Source organism: Mirounga angustirostris, unplaced genomic scaffold (genome assembly GCF_029215605.1).
Source record: "Mirounga angustirostris isolate CCGP_5_RB_7025 unplaced genomic scaffold, mMirAng1.0.hap1 SCAF_8, whole genome shotgun sequence".
NCBI classification, from domain to species: domain Eukaryota; kingdom Metazoa; phylum Chordata; class Mammalia; order Carnivora; family Phocidae; genus Mirounga; species Mirounga angustirostris.
Genome location: NW_026991716.1, coordinates 126,670,424 through 126,685,959, shown reverse-complemented (window position 1 = coordinate 126,685,959; position 15,536 = coordinate 126,670,424). Strand labels below are relative to the sequence as shown.

Sequence of the window (15,536 nt, the reverse complement as noted above, 5' to 3'; positions counted from 1 at the left end):
CTCCATAGGTGGAAGCCAAGAGAATGAACATGGCAGACACGTCTCATATACGTTGATGCACAAGACATGCAGGAATGGAAGACGCAAGCAGATTTCACAAGAGTATTGAAGCAAATATGAGTAGTTTTCATCACAAATGTATTAAAAGGGACCAATGTTACCAAAAATATGAGGAACATATTGACATCCCTCGGAAGAGTTCAGGTTTTCAAGATTAGTAAATTATTGCTGCATATACAGAACTAAAACTTGAACTGGATTCCAGGATATATTATTTGGCATTTAGATGAACCAATATTTCCCCCTACAAAACAACTTCTTTCTCACACTAAGCTGAAACATTACTTTTCATGATTACTTGCCATTCATCCTAAGAAAGCATTGGATATAGAATAATTTTTGAGTATTTTCTCTTGGGAGAATATTGTCTTATTGCTGGCTAACCCAATATTTCAAATTAGTGGTTTTGGCATATTTATTTTTATATCAGAACATTTACATTGTTTGGAAAGAAAACTCCTTTAAATTGATTTAAAAATTAAAGATATGCAATATATCTGGCGATATATCTTGTGATAGATGTATAGCTGTTTGTCATTTGTCTTTTTGTTTTTATGTAAGTGAGTGATCATTCTTCCTTCTACATACTCAATATTTGCCAGTTTAATGATAGCTTTACACAGAAGCATTGGCCAGAGTTCAAATTCATAGGTTGTGGCTGGAAGCAAAAGATTGTTGTCTTCATCAAAAGGCAGAAAGTCATCAATAGTTATCTTTCTCCAGCAACCCTAAACAGGAGAAGAAAGGAATGCATCAGTGACTTACATTATTTTCTCTCATCCATTATTGTACAGCACTGATGTGACTCTTTACTGTTTTTTAATTTTACCTTAGCTTCTTACATCTAAAAGCCTGGCATACTGGTTTTCAATACTACTGTGGCTCAGAATTTGAGTTGATTGTTTTATTTAATGTCAGCACATCCCTATCTATATCAACAGTGTCACTATTTCTGACGTCTTGTAAACACATTCTTGGGTGCCTTATCCTACATAATGTAGTCAATTAAAGTGTTTCAAATAGCAGAACCAAAACATTATACAGCCATGGATAAGTTTGGCCATAATTAAATAACTCAATATAGTCATAACATAAATTCTCCAAATATAAGTAATTATTATTTATCCTGCTAGACTCAGTGATATTAAGCTTCCAATTACCAGATTGCTTCTACTCCTAATTGAAGATCTAATTTTTAACATGAAGTTAATTAATACTTTATTTAATAAAATCATGCTATATTTTCCCATATACATATTACTTCACAATTAAAAGTTTAAGACAAATGATAACACTAATGATTATGAAGTCAAAAAACTATATTTTTTTAAATTTTGGTTTTACATGCAAAATTTTATCATGGATTTATTCTTTTGCCCAAGAAAAATCCACAAAAAGCAGAGCTGGCTTCTGATGGACAAGGGTGTGTTTCCTGAAGGGAAGGAGGTTGAGCAGTATTTTCAGCAGTAATGCAAATATTGTGAACTTAAAGATCTGCAAAACACATGGCCTAACCCATTGCACTGCTTACAGTCTAGTGAGGGAAGATATATATGCAAACAATATCAAACATCATATTTTCAAAGTGTTCTAGGACTGGAAAAGAAGGTGTGACAAATATTGGTTGTGGAAATCTTCACAAGAAGGTAACATCTGAGCTAAAGATTCAAAGAACAGTCTACTTTTCCCAAGTAGATAGGAGCAATAGGATGAAACATGGTTTCTTTGCATGGCACGTGTAACTCTGAACTCATATTGCCTTGTTTAGTGGTTGCATGTCTTTCTTTCTTCCCTAAGAGAGGAGATAGGGCAAGACAGGGTTAAGGCACAGGTGTTTAGCCACTCTCTCTTCTAATTTCAAATGATATGACCCAAAAGAATACCCAATGCAATAAGTCAGACACAAAAGGACAAATATTGTATACTTCTACTTATATGACATATCTGGAAAAAAGCAAATTTGCAGAGAAAAAAGGCATGATAAAGGTTACCAGGGACTGGGAGAAGAGGGGGATGAAAAATTACCATTTAATAGGTACATACAGAGTTTCTGTTTGGGATGATGAAGAAGTTGTAGAAGGAGATAGTCTTGATGGTTGTACAACCTTGTAAAAATATGTAATGCCTCTGAATTGTATATTTTTAATGGTCAAACACTAAATATTACATCATGTGTATTTTACCACAATAAAAAAAACTAATAACAGTTCCCTTTTTACACTTTAATTCTCAAAAAAAAGTTTTGGAAGGAACCAATGGATCCCTATGAAGGAAAAGTTTTAAGCCGACATAGGAACTTAAGTTAAACCATTTCAATAACTATCATCTGCTTCCAGCTGACCAATAACATATTTCAATTGAGAATGCTTGATTACTAATGTAAGGTCTAAATAGACGAACTGTATGGTATGTGATTGCATCCCCAAAAAGCTATATGAAAAATAACTGGGATAAGTGTTCAATACTACATATCTAAAACAATTTAACTAGACATAACAATTTTCTTAGGAATTTTTATGATTCTTTGATATTAATATGTGGGTTGGGTCGCTTCCTTAAAGTTTATGAAGAAATTAAATATTATATATACAGGGGCACCTGGGTGGTTCTGTCGGTTAAGGGGTTTTTCCTTCGGCTCAGGTCATGATCTCAGGGTCCTGGGAGCCACATGTCGGGCTCCCTGCTCAGAGGGGAGTCTGCTTGTTCCTCTCCCTCTGCCTCACCCCCTCACTCGTGCTCACTCTCTCTCTCAAATAAATAAAATCTTAAAAAAATATATTAGATATAAATATATAATATATAAATATATAATATAAATATTATATATGAGATGTCATCATAGAACATTGAATTTTTTTATTTTAGTCCTTATCATAGAATACTGAAATATTTTTACAACTTTTTTTTAACTGCATGTAAATGACGTATATTGGGCAGTTTTTACTGAGTTTACTGTGTTAACACCACATAATTTTAAATGACTACCAAAATGTTTTATTACTTAGCATGCTTATGAAGAAGGATGCCTCCTTTATTAATATAAATATAAATTACCAAGTTACTTTAGAATGCAGTCGTGTTCAAATTTCAATATCTCCCACACTTGAATTCTAGGTCAAGATAACTAAACGGCTACATAAATTTATATCCTCTTCCTCCTAGGACTATGCTAAAGGGATAATAAAAAATGCTTTTTAATTAATCACATCAACCACAATTACAAAAGATCAGGGACAGAGATTTGAGCAAATACGTGAATGAGCATAATTATATAGAGAGGAAAGAGCCCTGACTGCACTCCCCCCACCTTCACCACAGTAACAGGTGGTGCCCCTTCCATACAGGGCCTGAAGGTGGACTTCTGGGCTTGTCCTCAAGTAAACAAGGTGGTTTCTCTCCCCAGTGGAGTCAGTGGGCAGAACTAGGACTCCCATCTTCCTCCTGCAGTAAAGAGGAAGTGCTTTCTGCATTAGTAGAGCCTGTTGGAGGACCCCTTATTTCCACACTCTACCCAGGCAGGAATGAGGCGGCACACTTCCCTTCCTCAGGGGGTGCTCAGGATACTGCGGGACGGAGTCTTATCATCTGGATAACAAACAAGAGTGGCAGAGCCACGTAGCATTGCACAGGCTTTGTACACTAAATTAACATTTGAAACACAGCCCACAGAAGTGAGCCAGGATGTGTACTCTGAATCTAAACAGGTTGACTACGTGCTAAAATAAAAAATTTAATTAGAAAACAGTCATAAAACAGAACACTAAAAATGTCCAGGAAACTGTCCAAAATTACTCATCATGCAAAAGCCAGGAATATCTAAATTTCAATGAGAAAATACAGTCAACAGACCACAATGCCAAAAGGACAGGGAATTTGGAATTTTTAGTTAAGAAATTTAAAGCTAATGTCATAAAAATGCTCCAGGAAGCAATTATGAATACTCTTGAAACAAATAAAAAATATGAAAGAGGAAACAACCAGAAATTTTGAGCTTAAACAAACAAACCTTCATAGGGAAAGATCAAAACAGGATGCAAATGGCAAAGAAATTAGGGAACTGGAAGTTAGTTCAATAGAAATCATGAATAACAAGGAAAAGTAGATCTTTTTAAATGATACGAACCTCAAAGATCTGTGAGACAATGAATGAAGATGTAACATGCGTGTCATCGGAGTCCCCAGAAATGAGAAAAAAAGGAATGGGGGGCTGAAAAAATATTTAAATGAATAATGGCTGAAAACTTTCCAAATTTGTCATAAGACATGACTCTACAGTTTCAGGGAGCTGAGAATATCCCAAAGAGGATAATCTCAAAGAAATCTACACCCAGACACATCACATTCAAACTTCTGAAAATCCGAGACAAAGAAAAAAGCCTTAAAACAGCTAGTGAGAAAAGAACACCGGATTGCTCTTCAGAAACCACAGACACCAGAAGGAAATATCTAACTAGTTGTCAATGCTGAGAAAAAAGGCCTGCCAACCCACAACACTGTATTAGTGAAAATATCCATTAGGAATAAGGGTGAAATAAAACATTTTCAGACAAGGGGCACTTGGGTGGCCCAGTCGGTTAACTGTCTGACTCTTGGTTTCATCTCAAGTCTGATCTCAGGGTCGTGAGATCTAGCCCGAAGTCGTGTTCTGTGTTCAGCATGGAATCTGCTTGAGCTTCTCTCTCCTTCTTCTCTCTCCCCTCCCCCTTGAACTCTCACTCACTGAAATAAATAAACCTTTAAAAAAATTTTTTTCAGACAAAAAAAAAAAAAGTTAAGATAATTTATTACCAGAAGACTGGCCCCAAAAATGATGTTGAAAGGAAATTCTTAAAAAAAAAAAGGAAATGGAAGAAATCTTAAGACATCAGAAATGAAGAAAGAGCAAAGAAAAATATAAATGTATGCATGGCTAAATACAATAAAGTATTCTTTGCCTCTTGAGCTGTAAAAATTATATTTGACATTTAAAAGCAACATTTATGAGCAGGTTCTGAATATGTATAAAGAAAATATCTAGACAGCTATTCTATAAAGAGAGGGGGATAGAGGGGCCCAAATGGTGGTAGAGTATCTATATTCCAATCTAAGTGGCAAAATGCTGCTATTACTGGACTGTGATAAGCTAAGTATGGATATTTTAATCCCTAGAGCAACCACTAGAAAAAAAAGTAATACATAGATATATAGTAAACACTAGAGATAACTCAAAACGGAATCCCAAAGAATGTTCAAGAAACACACAGGAAAAGGGAAACAGATACCAAAAAAATAAGTAAATAACAGAAGTAACAGAGTATACAAATAATAAAATGACAGACTTAAATCCCAATTATATCAAATGTAAATTGCACACAAATTAAAATGTAACTTGGATACACTTATAAAAATTAAGAGTTTGTATATAATTGAATAATTCCACATGTAGAAATCCCAGAAAAAATAGTCCTATCTAAAAGTGGGCAAAAATATATACACAAAGATGCTATTTTACAGAATTGGTATTGGTAAAACACTGGTCATAATCTAAATGTCAAGATGAAATTAACAAAATATGTATAATTATTGTTACATCCAAACAAAGGAGTACAAGGTAGATCAATATATATATTAGCATAAATAACGCCTATAGTTAGGGAAAAAATACCTTACAGAACAAGAAGTACCATACCATCCCATTGTTGCTATAAATTATATATAGTAGGTTTACATATATTTAAAAGAATAAAGTTTAGGAAAAAACACATCAGTCATTTATTGTGATTGTCTATGTAGGCAGAATCATAATGAATTTTCATTCTCCACTTTGAACATTTTAATAATGTTTGAACTTGTTTTACTAAAAGCATTTACAATGTTAATAATAATGAAATAACAAAAACATTTCTATTTTGGAAAAAGTAATTTAATGATAGAAAAATAATTTGTCATGGTCTATATCTTGAAAACACTGTTGTTCAAGTTTAAAGAACAGAAATGTCACTGGGCGGGAGAGAGTTTGTTTCAAATGCTGCAGTGCAGGATTTGGCCAGAGACCGTCTGGGGGGGGGTCTGGGTTGGGGCTCGGGAAGCAGAAAAGGTAGTGCTGGTATTGGTGGTTTTCTGCACCTTACTGTCTAAGAAACTCTGAATTTGACAATAATTTTGTGCTTAGAAAGTGTAAGGGTCTATCAGAAACATAAGCTAATACTTTTTTTTTTTATATCAATCGATTGATGGCAACTGGAGAAAATGTTTGGTCCCAATGTGTGTGTTTTCCCTGTTTATTCAGAGACAGATGAAAACGCTGGGACACTCACAGCAAGTCTGCCAAGAGCAATACAAGTTTTGAGTGGAAAGCGCTCGCTTAATTGCCTCTATTAAGGAGCCAGAGGAATGCTGAAATCGGAAAGTACCTGACCCGGCTGCAGGTGGCCCCAGGAGCGGTAATATCATTTCCAGGTGAAAGAAGAGAGGAACTTCTCTGTTTTATAACACTGTTCTTTATGCTACTTAACAAATGTTTGTCTGACTGATGTCAAAGAACCTTGATACTAGGTCCTTAGAATCCAAACTGGAAATCGTAGAAATACTTTTATGGGAAAAATGATATGCTGGTGTAAAAATCTGCAACTTAAATGTCAGGCGGAGAGTTTCTGACAGGTTGGTTTAACTTCAAAGAAGGATTAAGATAAATGTTTGGAGGGACAGCAGGAAAGGGGGAGAATATATATATGCAATAAGGCAGAGAAGGCAAATCCATGTGCAATAACAAAAAGGTAAGAAAGCATCAAGAAATTGGAGTCAAAAAAGAAAAAAAAAAAAACAGCAAGGGGAAGAAGACTCAAAGTGTAGGAGATGTGACATGGGAAGGAAAATAATGTAGAACCGAGATGTGTCCAGCTCCTTATACTGTATCAAGCAGTGGAAGGTAACAGAACTTTTGTTATGAATATGTTTCTTAAATATTTGAGGTGAAAAACAAAGGATAGACATGTAAATACTGAACTAGAATTAGAAGGAAAAATCAAAAATTAAATTGTGTATGTCTAGAAAGAGATTTTTAAAAAGAAAAAAATGTTTATCTTGTCAGAAAGAATTTATTCTAATTCTTTACTGCACCTGTCATGCACACAGATGTTGACTCAGCCCTACCACCTGGGAATTAGGTAGAAACAGGTAAAAATTTTTGCCCCTAGCCCTGAGAGAACATATTTCTACCAACCAGAAAACCAGGTACCATCTCTCTAGCATATGAATGCAGTCTCTGAGACAGCAAAGTCCTTGTTTTTTGCCCTGTAAAAATTGCATCTATCTGGCTATTATCACTGTTATCAGTATTCTATATCCTTTCAAGGACTACAATTCCAATTTTAAAGAATAGACCAAAGTAGGGGAAAATTAGCAGGAGAGTATTGTAACCTGGCTTGTGTATTTACCTTACAAAAGGAACTGGAGGTTGTATTTGCAGATTACATGATACTATACATAGAAAAGCCTAAAAACGTCACTACAAAACTATTAGAAATAATGAATAAAGTCAGTAAACTTGCAGGATACAAAATTAATATATAAAAATCAGTGTGTTTCTATACACTCACAATGAAGTACCAGAAAGAGAAATTAAGACAATAATCCCATTTACAATTACACCAAAAAGAATAAAATACCTAGGAATAAACTTAACAAGGGAGGTGAAGACCTATACTCTGAAAACTTTAAAATATTGATGAAAGAAATTGAAAATGATACAAACAAATGGAAAGATATTCCATGCTCATGGATTAGAAGAATTAATTTTGTTAAAATGTCCTTCTTACCCAAAGCAATCTACAGAGTCAATGCAATCCCTATCAAAATACCAACAACACTTTTCACAGAACTAGAACAAATAATAGTAAAATTTGTAGGGAACCACAAAATACCCAAAATAGCCAAAACAATCTTGAGAAAGAAGAACAAAGCTGGAGGCATCACAATCCCAGATTTCAGGTATACTACAATCCTTAGTAGTCAAAAAAGTATGGTACTGGCAATGAAACAGAAAAGAGAGCCCAGAAATAAACCCATGTTTATATGGTCAGTTAATCATATGGTGCTGGGAAAACTGGACAACTACACGCAAAAGAATGACATGGGATCACTTTCTTACACCGTACACAAAAATAAACTCTAAATGGATGAAAGGCCTCAACATGGATTAAATGTGAGACCTGAATTTATAAAACTTCCAGAAGAAAACATAGGCAGTAATTTCTCTGATATCAGGGGCGCCTGGGTGGCTCAGTCGTTAAGTGTCGGCCTTCAGCTCAGGTCATGATCCCAGGGTCCTGGGATCGAGCCCCGCATTGGGCTCCCTGCTTAGCGGGAAGCCTGCTTCTCCCTCTCCCACTCCCCCTGCTTGTGTTCCCTCTCTCCTGCCTCTCTCTCTCTCTCTGTCAAATAAATAAAATCTTAAAAAAAAATTTCTCTGATATCAGCTGTAGAAACATTTTTCTAGATATGTCCCCTAAGGCAAGTGAGACAGAAGCAAAAATAAACTATGGGACTACACCAAAATAAAAAGCTTTGCACAGCAGACAAAGTCATAAAAAAGACAACATAGTGAATGGAAGGAGATAGTTACAAATGATATATAAAATAAGGAGTTAATATTCAAGATATATAAAGGATTTATATGAGTCGATACCAAAAAACAAATATTCCAATTAAAAATTGACAGGGAATCTAAATAGACATTTTCCCAAAGCATACATACAGGTCAACAGACACATGAAAAGATGCTAAACCAAATGCAAACCAAAACCAAAATGAAATGTCACTTTACATATGGCAGAATGGCTGGAATAAAAAAGACAAGAAATAGCATGTGTTGGAGAGGATGTGGAGAAAAAGAAACCCTTGTGCACTATTGGTGGGAATGTAAATTGGTGCAGCCTCTGTGGAAAACAGTATGGAAGTTCCTCAAAAAATTAAAAATAGAAATGCTACATGATCCAGTAATTCCACTACTAGAAAAACAAAGAAAACTAAAACACTAATTTGAAAAGATATATGCACCCCTATGTTTATTGCAGCATTATTTACAATAGCCAAGATATAGAAACAACCCAGTGTCCATCGATATATGAATAGATAAAGAAGATGTGGGATACACACACACACACACACACATACACACACAGGAATATTACTCAGCCATAAAAAAAGAATGAGATTTTGCCATTTGTGACAACATGGATGGACTTAGAGGGTATTATGCTAAGTGAAATAAGTCAGTCAGAGAAAGACAAATACCATGTGATTTCACTTATACATAGGATCTAAAAAAAAATAAATGAATAAAATAACACATAAACAAAAAGCAGGAAGAGACCCATACCTACAGAGAACAAACTGGTGGTTGCTAGAGGGGAGGAAGTGGGAGGATGGGAGGATGGGCAAAATGGGTGAAGGGGAGTGGGAGATACAGGCTTCCAGTTATGGAAAGAATAAGTCATGAGAATAAAAGATACAGCATGGGGAATATAGTCTGTGGTTTTAGGACCATTGAATGGTGACAAATGAGCATAGCATAATATATATATACACTACTGAATTGCTATGTTATATACCTGAAACTAATGTAACTTGTGTGTCTTCTATACTTCAATAACAAAAAATAAAACCCTGTAGGTAGGACCAATATATGAACGTAAGAAATATACATTGAAGCAAAATGCCTGAATAAAGAAAGCATCTAGAGGGCAATAGCTTCTTATATATTTTTACATATACTAATGAATTCACTAAGAGGCTGGGGCATGGGATGCTCCATACCCAGTGCTCTGGAGAAAAATGAAGCAGGGACAAGTGAGATAAAGTGTTAGGGTTTCAGATATGGTGTAGAGTAAAGGCCTCAGAATGGTGTTTTTAACACTAAAACCAGAAGATACTCAGGCATTGGCTGTTGTGTTCGAAAACAAAAAAGTATTGTCCAATGTAAGCAGATTATCATTCATATAGCAATCAATATATAAAGGAAAATAGACCTCAATATTTAAAATTACCCAAAATATGCAATATATATATTCCAAGCGAATAAAATTCTGGAATGCATATTCCAGCTGAATGAAAGATGAATCAAAATAAAATACTCAAGAGAGGAGAAGGTGTAGCAGGATGATAAGCACTAAACCCTTTTATAGAGAGAATAAAGGATACATAATTATAAATGTGTTCAAAGATAAATACCAATAAAAATGTTTATTCAAAAAGCATGTATGCCAAGAAAATACTGAAGCAAAAGAATATTAGGCTGATCTTGTTCTAAAAAATAAAAACAAACAATAAATTTCATAACAACCAAAGCAATATGGTATTTAAAAAGGACAAGAAAAGGGGCACCTGGTGGCTCAGTCGGTTGAGTGTCCAACTCTGATTTCGGCTCAGGTCATGATCTCAGGGTTGTGGGATCAAGCCCCGAGTCAGGCTCTGCACTGGGTGTGGAGCCTGCTTGGGATTCTCTCTCATCCTCTTCCTTTGCCCCTCCTCCCACACACACTCTCTCAAACAAACAAAAAAGGACAAGAAAAATAGCAGAAGGAAATCGAGTCCAGAAACAAAGACAAATCCATGTTAGAATGTAGTGTATGATCAAAGTAGTTTTTTAAATTAGTGGATAAAAGGTGCAACATTCAATATATAATCCTAGGGCAATTAGCTGAGACTTAGAATAAAAAATAAACCAGGTCTTTATTTCTTGCAGTAGATAAACAAATCAAAGGCCCAAATATTTTTTTTTAAAGCCGAAAATAGTAGATAAAATAAGGGGAAATATTTTTTATATTCTTGAGATAGTGATATCTATTTTTTTTTTAAAGATTTTATTTATTTGACAGAGAGAGACACGGCAAGAGAGGGAACACAAGCAGGGGGAGTGGGAGAGGGAGATGCAGGCTTCCTGCAGACCCAGGAGCCCAATGTGGGGCTCGATCCCAGACCCTGGGACCACGACCTGAGCCAAAGGCAGACGCTTAATGAATGAGCCACCCAGGCACCCCAAGATAGTGATATCTAACTTTAAATAACATATACATCTTAGATTCAGTAAAGAAAAATAATGACATAATCAACTACATAAAAATTACAAGTCTCAGTTAGGTGGAAGATGTAAGGTTAAAAGACAAATTTCAAAGCACTTCTACACCCACATTATGTGGTTATCTGCAACATACAAGAGAACACTTGCAACTCCATAACAAAACTTTAAATAACCTGTTTTATAAGTAGGCAAAATATAGGCAATTCAAGAGGTATATAAGGGATGTACAGATTTGATGGGATGCTAGAGCACTGTGCATCAGAACTTGACAGGAACTAAGCACGTTTGGCAAAGGACACACAGCAAGGCTATGTTGCAGGAGCAGGGGACACAGCCTTGCCACCATCTCTGTGTGTCCCCTCCATCTTCACATCCTCACATAAGAACAGGGTTATTGGGCAAGTAAGCACCTGGTAAGCTGATCACATGCTTTTCCCCTGGCTCTAGGGAGAGGTGGAAAGAGGAAGGATCTGATGCAATGGCTTTCATAGTGGAAGGTAGTAGCAATGGGAAAGAGGGAAGGAAGGAATACATGAAAGAAGGTAAGATACTAATAGTGTTGAAAATCTACTCCTCATCAGGACTTTTGCTAGGTTCATCTACATAATTACCGTATTTTATCTTCATCCGTATTCATTCCATGGCATGGTTTGGTGTCTACTATCTTGAAGGATGTGGTCTCTGTGTGCACGGGACCCTGAAGGGTCCATGGGGATCAATAAGTGGATCTAGAAATGCCAAGAGCCAGTAAAGCTTTCTCTCAGTCTCAGTGAGCAAGAATATGGCCTTGCACTTAAGCCACGAGCGCCAACAAATTGCTACAAAAATAATTCATCTGGAACATGTTGTATCTCAGTGCTCAACAGCTTAGCAGCAGTCCCCACAAGCCATTCCTCAGGTGAGACCAGTGAGGAGCCAGAAGAAGCCACTGGACATCAGGCCCCTCTTTTCCCCAGGGCTACCTATCTAGACTCCTTAAATGATGGGTTCAGAATGAAATTTCAAATTGGAGTAAATATTTTTTTTAACTCTGAATCCAAGTGGGTTTGGGCTTATGAGGAATCAGTACAGTTAAAGAGAAATAAATCACAGTTTCTTTGTAAAATGGAATGAAGTGTTAATAAATGTTGGCCCCTCTGTCCAAAAGGAAATTTGCGAAGAAGGATGGATGTCAGGAAGCAGAGAAAGAGAAACTTACAGGGCTGGTTAATATTCCACTGATGGTGCTTTGTAATACTTAATAATTTTGAACTCACTCCCACCTCAAGTGTAAGCAAATGTGTGGAAAATGGGGGAGGGGGCAAAGACCCAGGCATTCGGCCTCCTCACTCTTCCCGTGTTTGCCTTCGCTCTGTAATCCCTCAACCGTAACCACATATGCAGAGGTGCATCCACCTTCTTAATACCATATCCTCACTCTCACTCCTTGGTGCACATTAAAACTTTGAACTCTTGTCTGCCAAATCTGCCTCTTGTAACCAAGGAAGATAAAGACATTTAGGAAGTCATTTTCTCTCCTCGCCAAGTTTTGACTTTCAAAGTCCATTATCTTGCAGTGAACATCAAAACACCAAAAATCCTATTTTAGAGATCAGAGGCCAATATTACCTTCTTCACTTTTACCTTCCTGCTGTAATGACCCCATTAATTCCTAAGCGCTGGCCTTTCAGCATTCCCCAACCCAGGAAAGATGGATGACTCTGGCCCACTGGGGAGAGTCATGTTCTTTAGAAATACAGAATGGGTTGATTAACTTTTCATACTTCCCCACATCCTCAAACGTTCGAGAACATTCTTCCTTAGTGACCAGGACCAGCTTCCTGGGTGTACAGCCTGCACAGTCACACTTAGAAGGACCCTATGCTTTTTTTTTTTTAAGTGTTGCTATCACCATATTGACATTCCTAATAATTTTTTAACAAGGGGCTCTGCAAATCATGTAGCTGGCCCTGCCTATGAGTCTGGGCCTTTAGAAAGACCATTCCACCAACAAAAACTCAAAGGTGTTTCATAGTCTAGTGTTGCTAAATGTGGTGTGAGCCTACTTTGCCTTATTAACTAGGGGATTTTTAATTCTCTATTTCTACTATCCCATTTACTCCCTTTCAGGCAGAAGCAAAAACTTTTTGTCAAGGTAAGATTTGTAAACATGAGTACAAATCTCAAGTTTAGGGCAAAGACTGGGTGGGACCAGGCCCCCCAGGAGCAGCAAATACCAGGAGAGAAAGAATGCACCATGCTCAAGCACTCCCTCTGCTCAAGACCCCATCCCACACCACAGAGAAAGGAGGAAGTAAGAGAGCCCCAGGCATCCACCTGCCTACCCAGCCCAACCTCCTGAAAGGACAGAGATAGCAGAGGACCACCCCTCCATGGTCCAAGCAACACCATTGTAAAAAGCATGTGAGATTGGGGTCTCAGGACAAACAACGATGTTTGTTATTGATCCCAAATTACATGTGTAGGACATATCTTCCCAGTGACGGCACAGTTGATGTCCTGTATAAACTGCATGATCTTGTATTAGCCTGGGTAACAGCGTGTAAGACAAATATATTTCAATATGAAGGACAGACGAATTTTAATGTGCATGAATGTGAACTTACTTACCATCCAGTAAAGTTTCACGACATACTTTCCATAGTTATTGAATAAAGGCATGTGACCTTTCACAGCCTTGCACAGAGAGTAGATGTGTTCCCAGGGCTTCCAGCTGAGAGGAGGAGGTTCCCCTGCATTCCCTTTAAAGTAATTGTTCAAAGTAGCTCCATTGAATATCTTCCACACTGCATAGATTTCACTGATAATCCATCTCATCAGCTAGAGACAAAAGCCATTAGTGTTAATCAGTTGCTTTTCCATTGTTGGTACTGTAATTTAGGTGGGAAACCCATCGAAAACCTACTTCCAATCTACTTTTTCATATTAAATTCTACATGTAATGTGCTCCACATTTTGATTTCTGACCTTATAGAATAAAGTCATAGTTCTTGTCTTTGTTGTCAGGAAATATAGTCACAATACAGGCTAAAAAGAATTAACATTAAACACTCAGCTAAGAGCTGTTTCCAGAGTAAACGGTCAGTGGTTTGACACTGACCTCCATTTGACATTGACCTTCATTTGACATTGACCTTTATTTCAGCTGTGTGTGTGTGTGTGTGTGTGTGTGTGAGTGACACACAAAGAGAGAGAGAGAGAATGAATGCTTCTGAGAGCTGGGGTGATTTTATTTTGGAATTAACTTTTTATAAATTATTAAGCTACCCCTCTGTAAAGGTTGAGAAGTTTGAGAAGAAAATGATCTCTTTTATGTCAATAGGATCAGCTAGACGAGGAATGAGATATGAGAAAGAATTAAAATTGTGCACACGTTTAAATATCCTCTAAGTCTCATATTTCATATGCCAATCTGTAGGTGCAGAAGTGCTCTAAGTAAAATTCCCACTTGCAGAGTTTTCAACAGGCTGCAAGGCACAGTGGGGAGTTAAGCTTCAGAGCCGAAACAGACCAGGATTTGAATCTTCCTTCAGATCCTTCTGCTCTGGGGCATGTCATTTCACCATCTCTAAATTGCAGTTTATGTAATGCAGTCTGTAAAATGCAGATTATGCTATCTATTTTCCAGCATTTTATAGGGAATAGAAACAATGTATAAAAAATCTCTGGGTCAAGTGGGTTTTAAGTAAAGACATTACCCTTAGTATTATCGGATTTTCTGAAATAATCATCTCGTATTTCACTGCCTGGTTTATAAGAAGATTAAATACTTGAGACTAACCTTATAAGATTTATGTTTTCCTTAATTTACATTATCTAGGACATTTCTTCAGGTTTAGTTTAGTTGAAAAAGAAAGGTAAATCAGGTATCTTCCTGTATGTATATCTGGGAATTTTGCTATAGAATATTTTATACTTCCTTAAAAAATGAAAAGTTGAAGTCTGTGCATGCTTTGGATCATAAAATAAGCATATTTTAGACTAAAATATAAAGTATAAAACAGTTCAGAGATAACATTATACTAATCAGTACATCCTGGTTGAAGAAAGAAATGTTTTGACTTTAATATTGGTCAGAATCAATAATGACTATTAATTCTGACTGGGTCAGAATTTTTTTCTGGGAGAAAATAATTTTTTAAAAAATGCCCTGCTTCTGATATAACCGCCTTAGGGGAGTGGAACAGGTCTACTTCTGATGGAGAAAATCCAGGGTAGAAATTTCGGTGGAGGTGTTTAGGTGAGATTTTCCCTGCATTAGCATGTCAAACATCAGGACACCCTGCCCTTGAGCATCATGCAGAGCAAGTTCCAAGCAACTTCATGTCAATTGCTAGGCACGTGCATCAAGAGGAGAAATACCCAGATCGGTGAGATCCCAGCTACTCTGGGTCTAAGGGCAGGAGAATAGGGGCAC

General features: G+C 36.6%; 1 protein-coding gene across 1 annotated transcript in view; it reads right to left on the bottom strand.

Moving 5' to 3' along the window:
* The window catches only part of ADGB (androglobin), a 149,631-nt gene that overhangs the window by 102,182 nt on the left and 31,913 nt on the right, over positions 1-15,536 (bottom strand). The window contains exons 5-6 of the mRNA XM_045865707.2: positions 13,730-13,939; positions 649-788 (exon numbers count right to left, since the gene is read on the bottom strand). Of these exons, the coding sequence (XP_045721663.1) occupies positions 649-788; positions 13,730-13,939 (350 nt within the window). The remainder of the gene's footprint in view (positions 1-648; positions 789-13,729; positions 13,940-15,536) is intronic.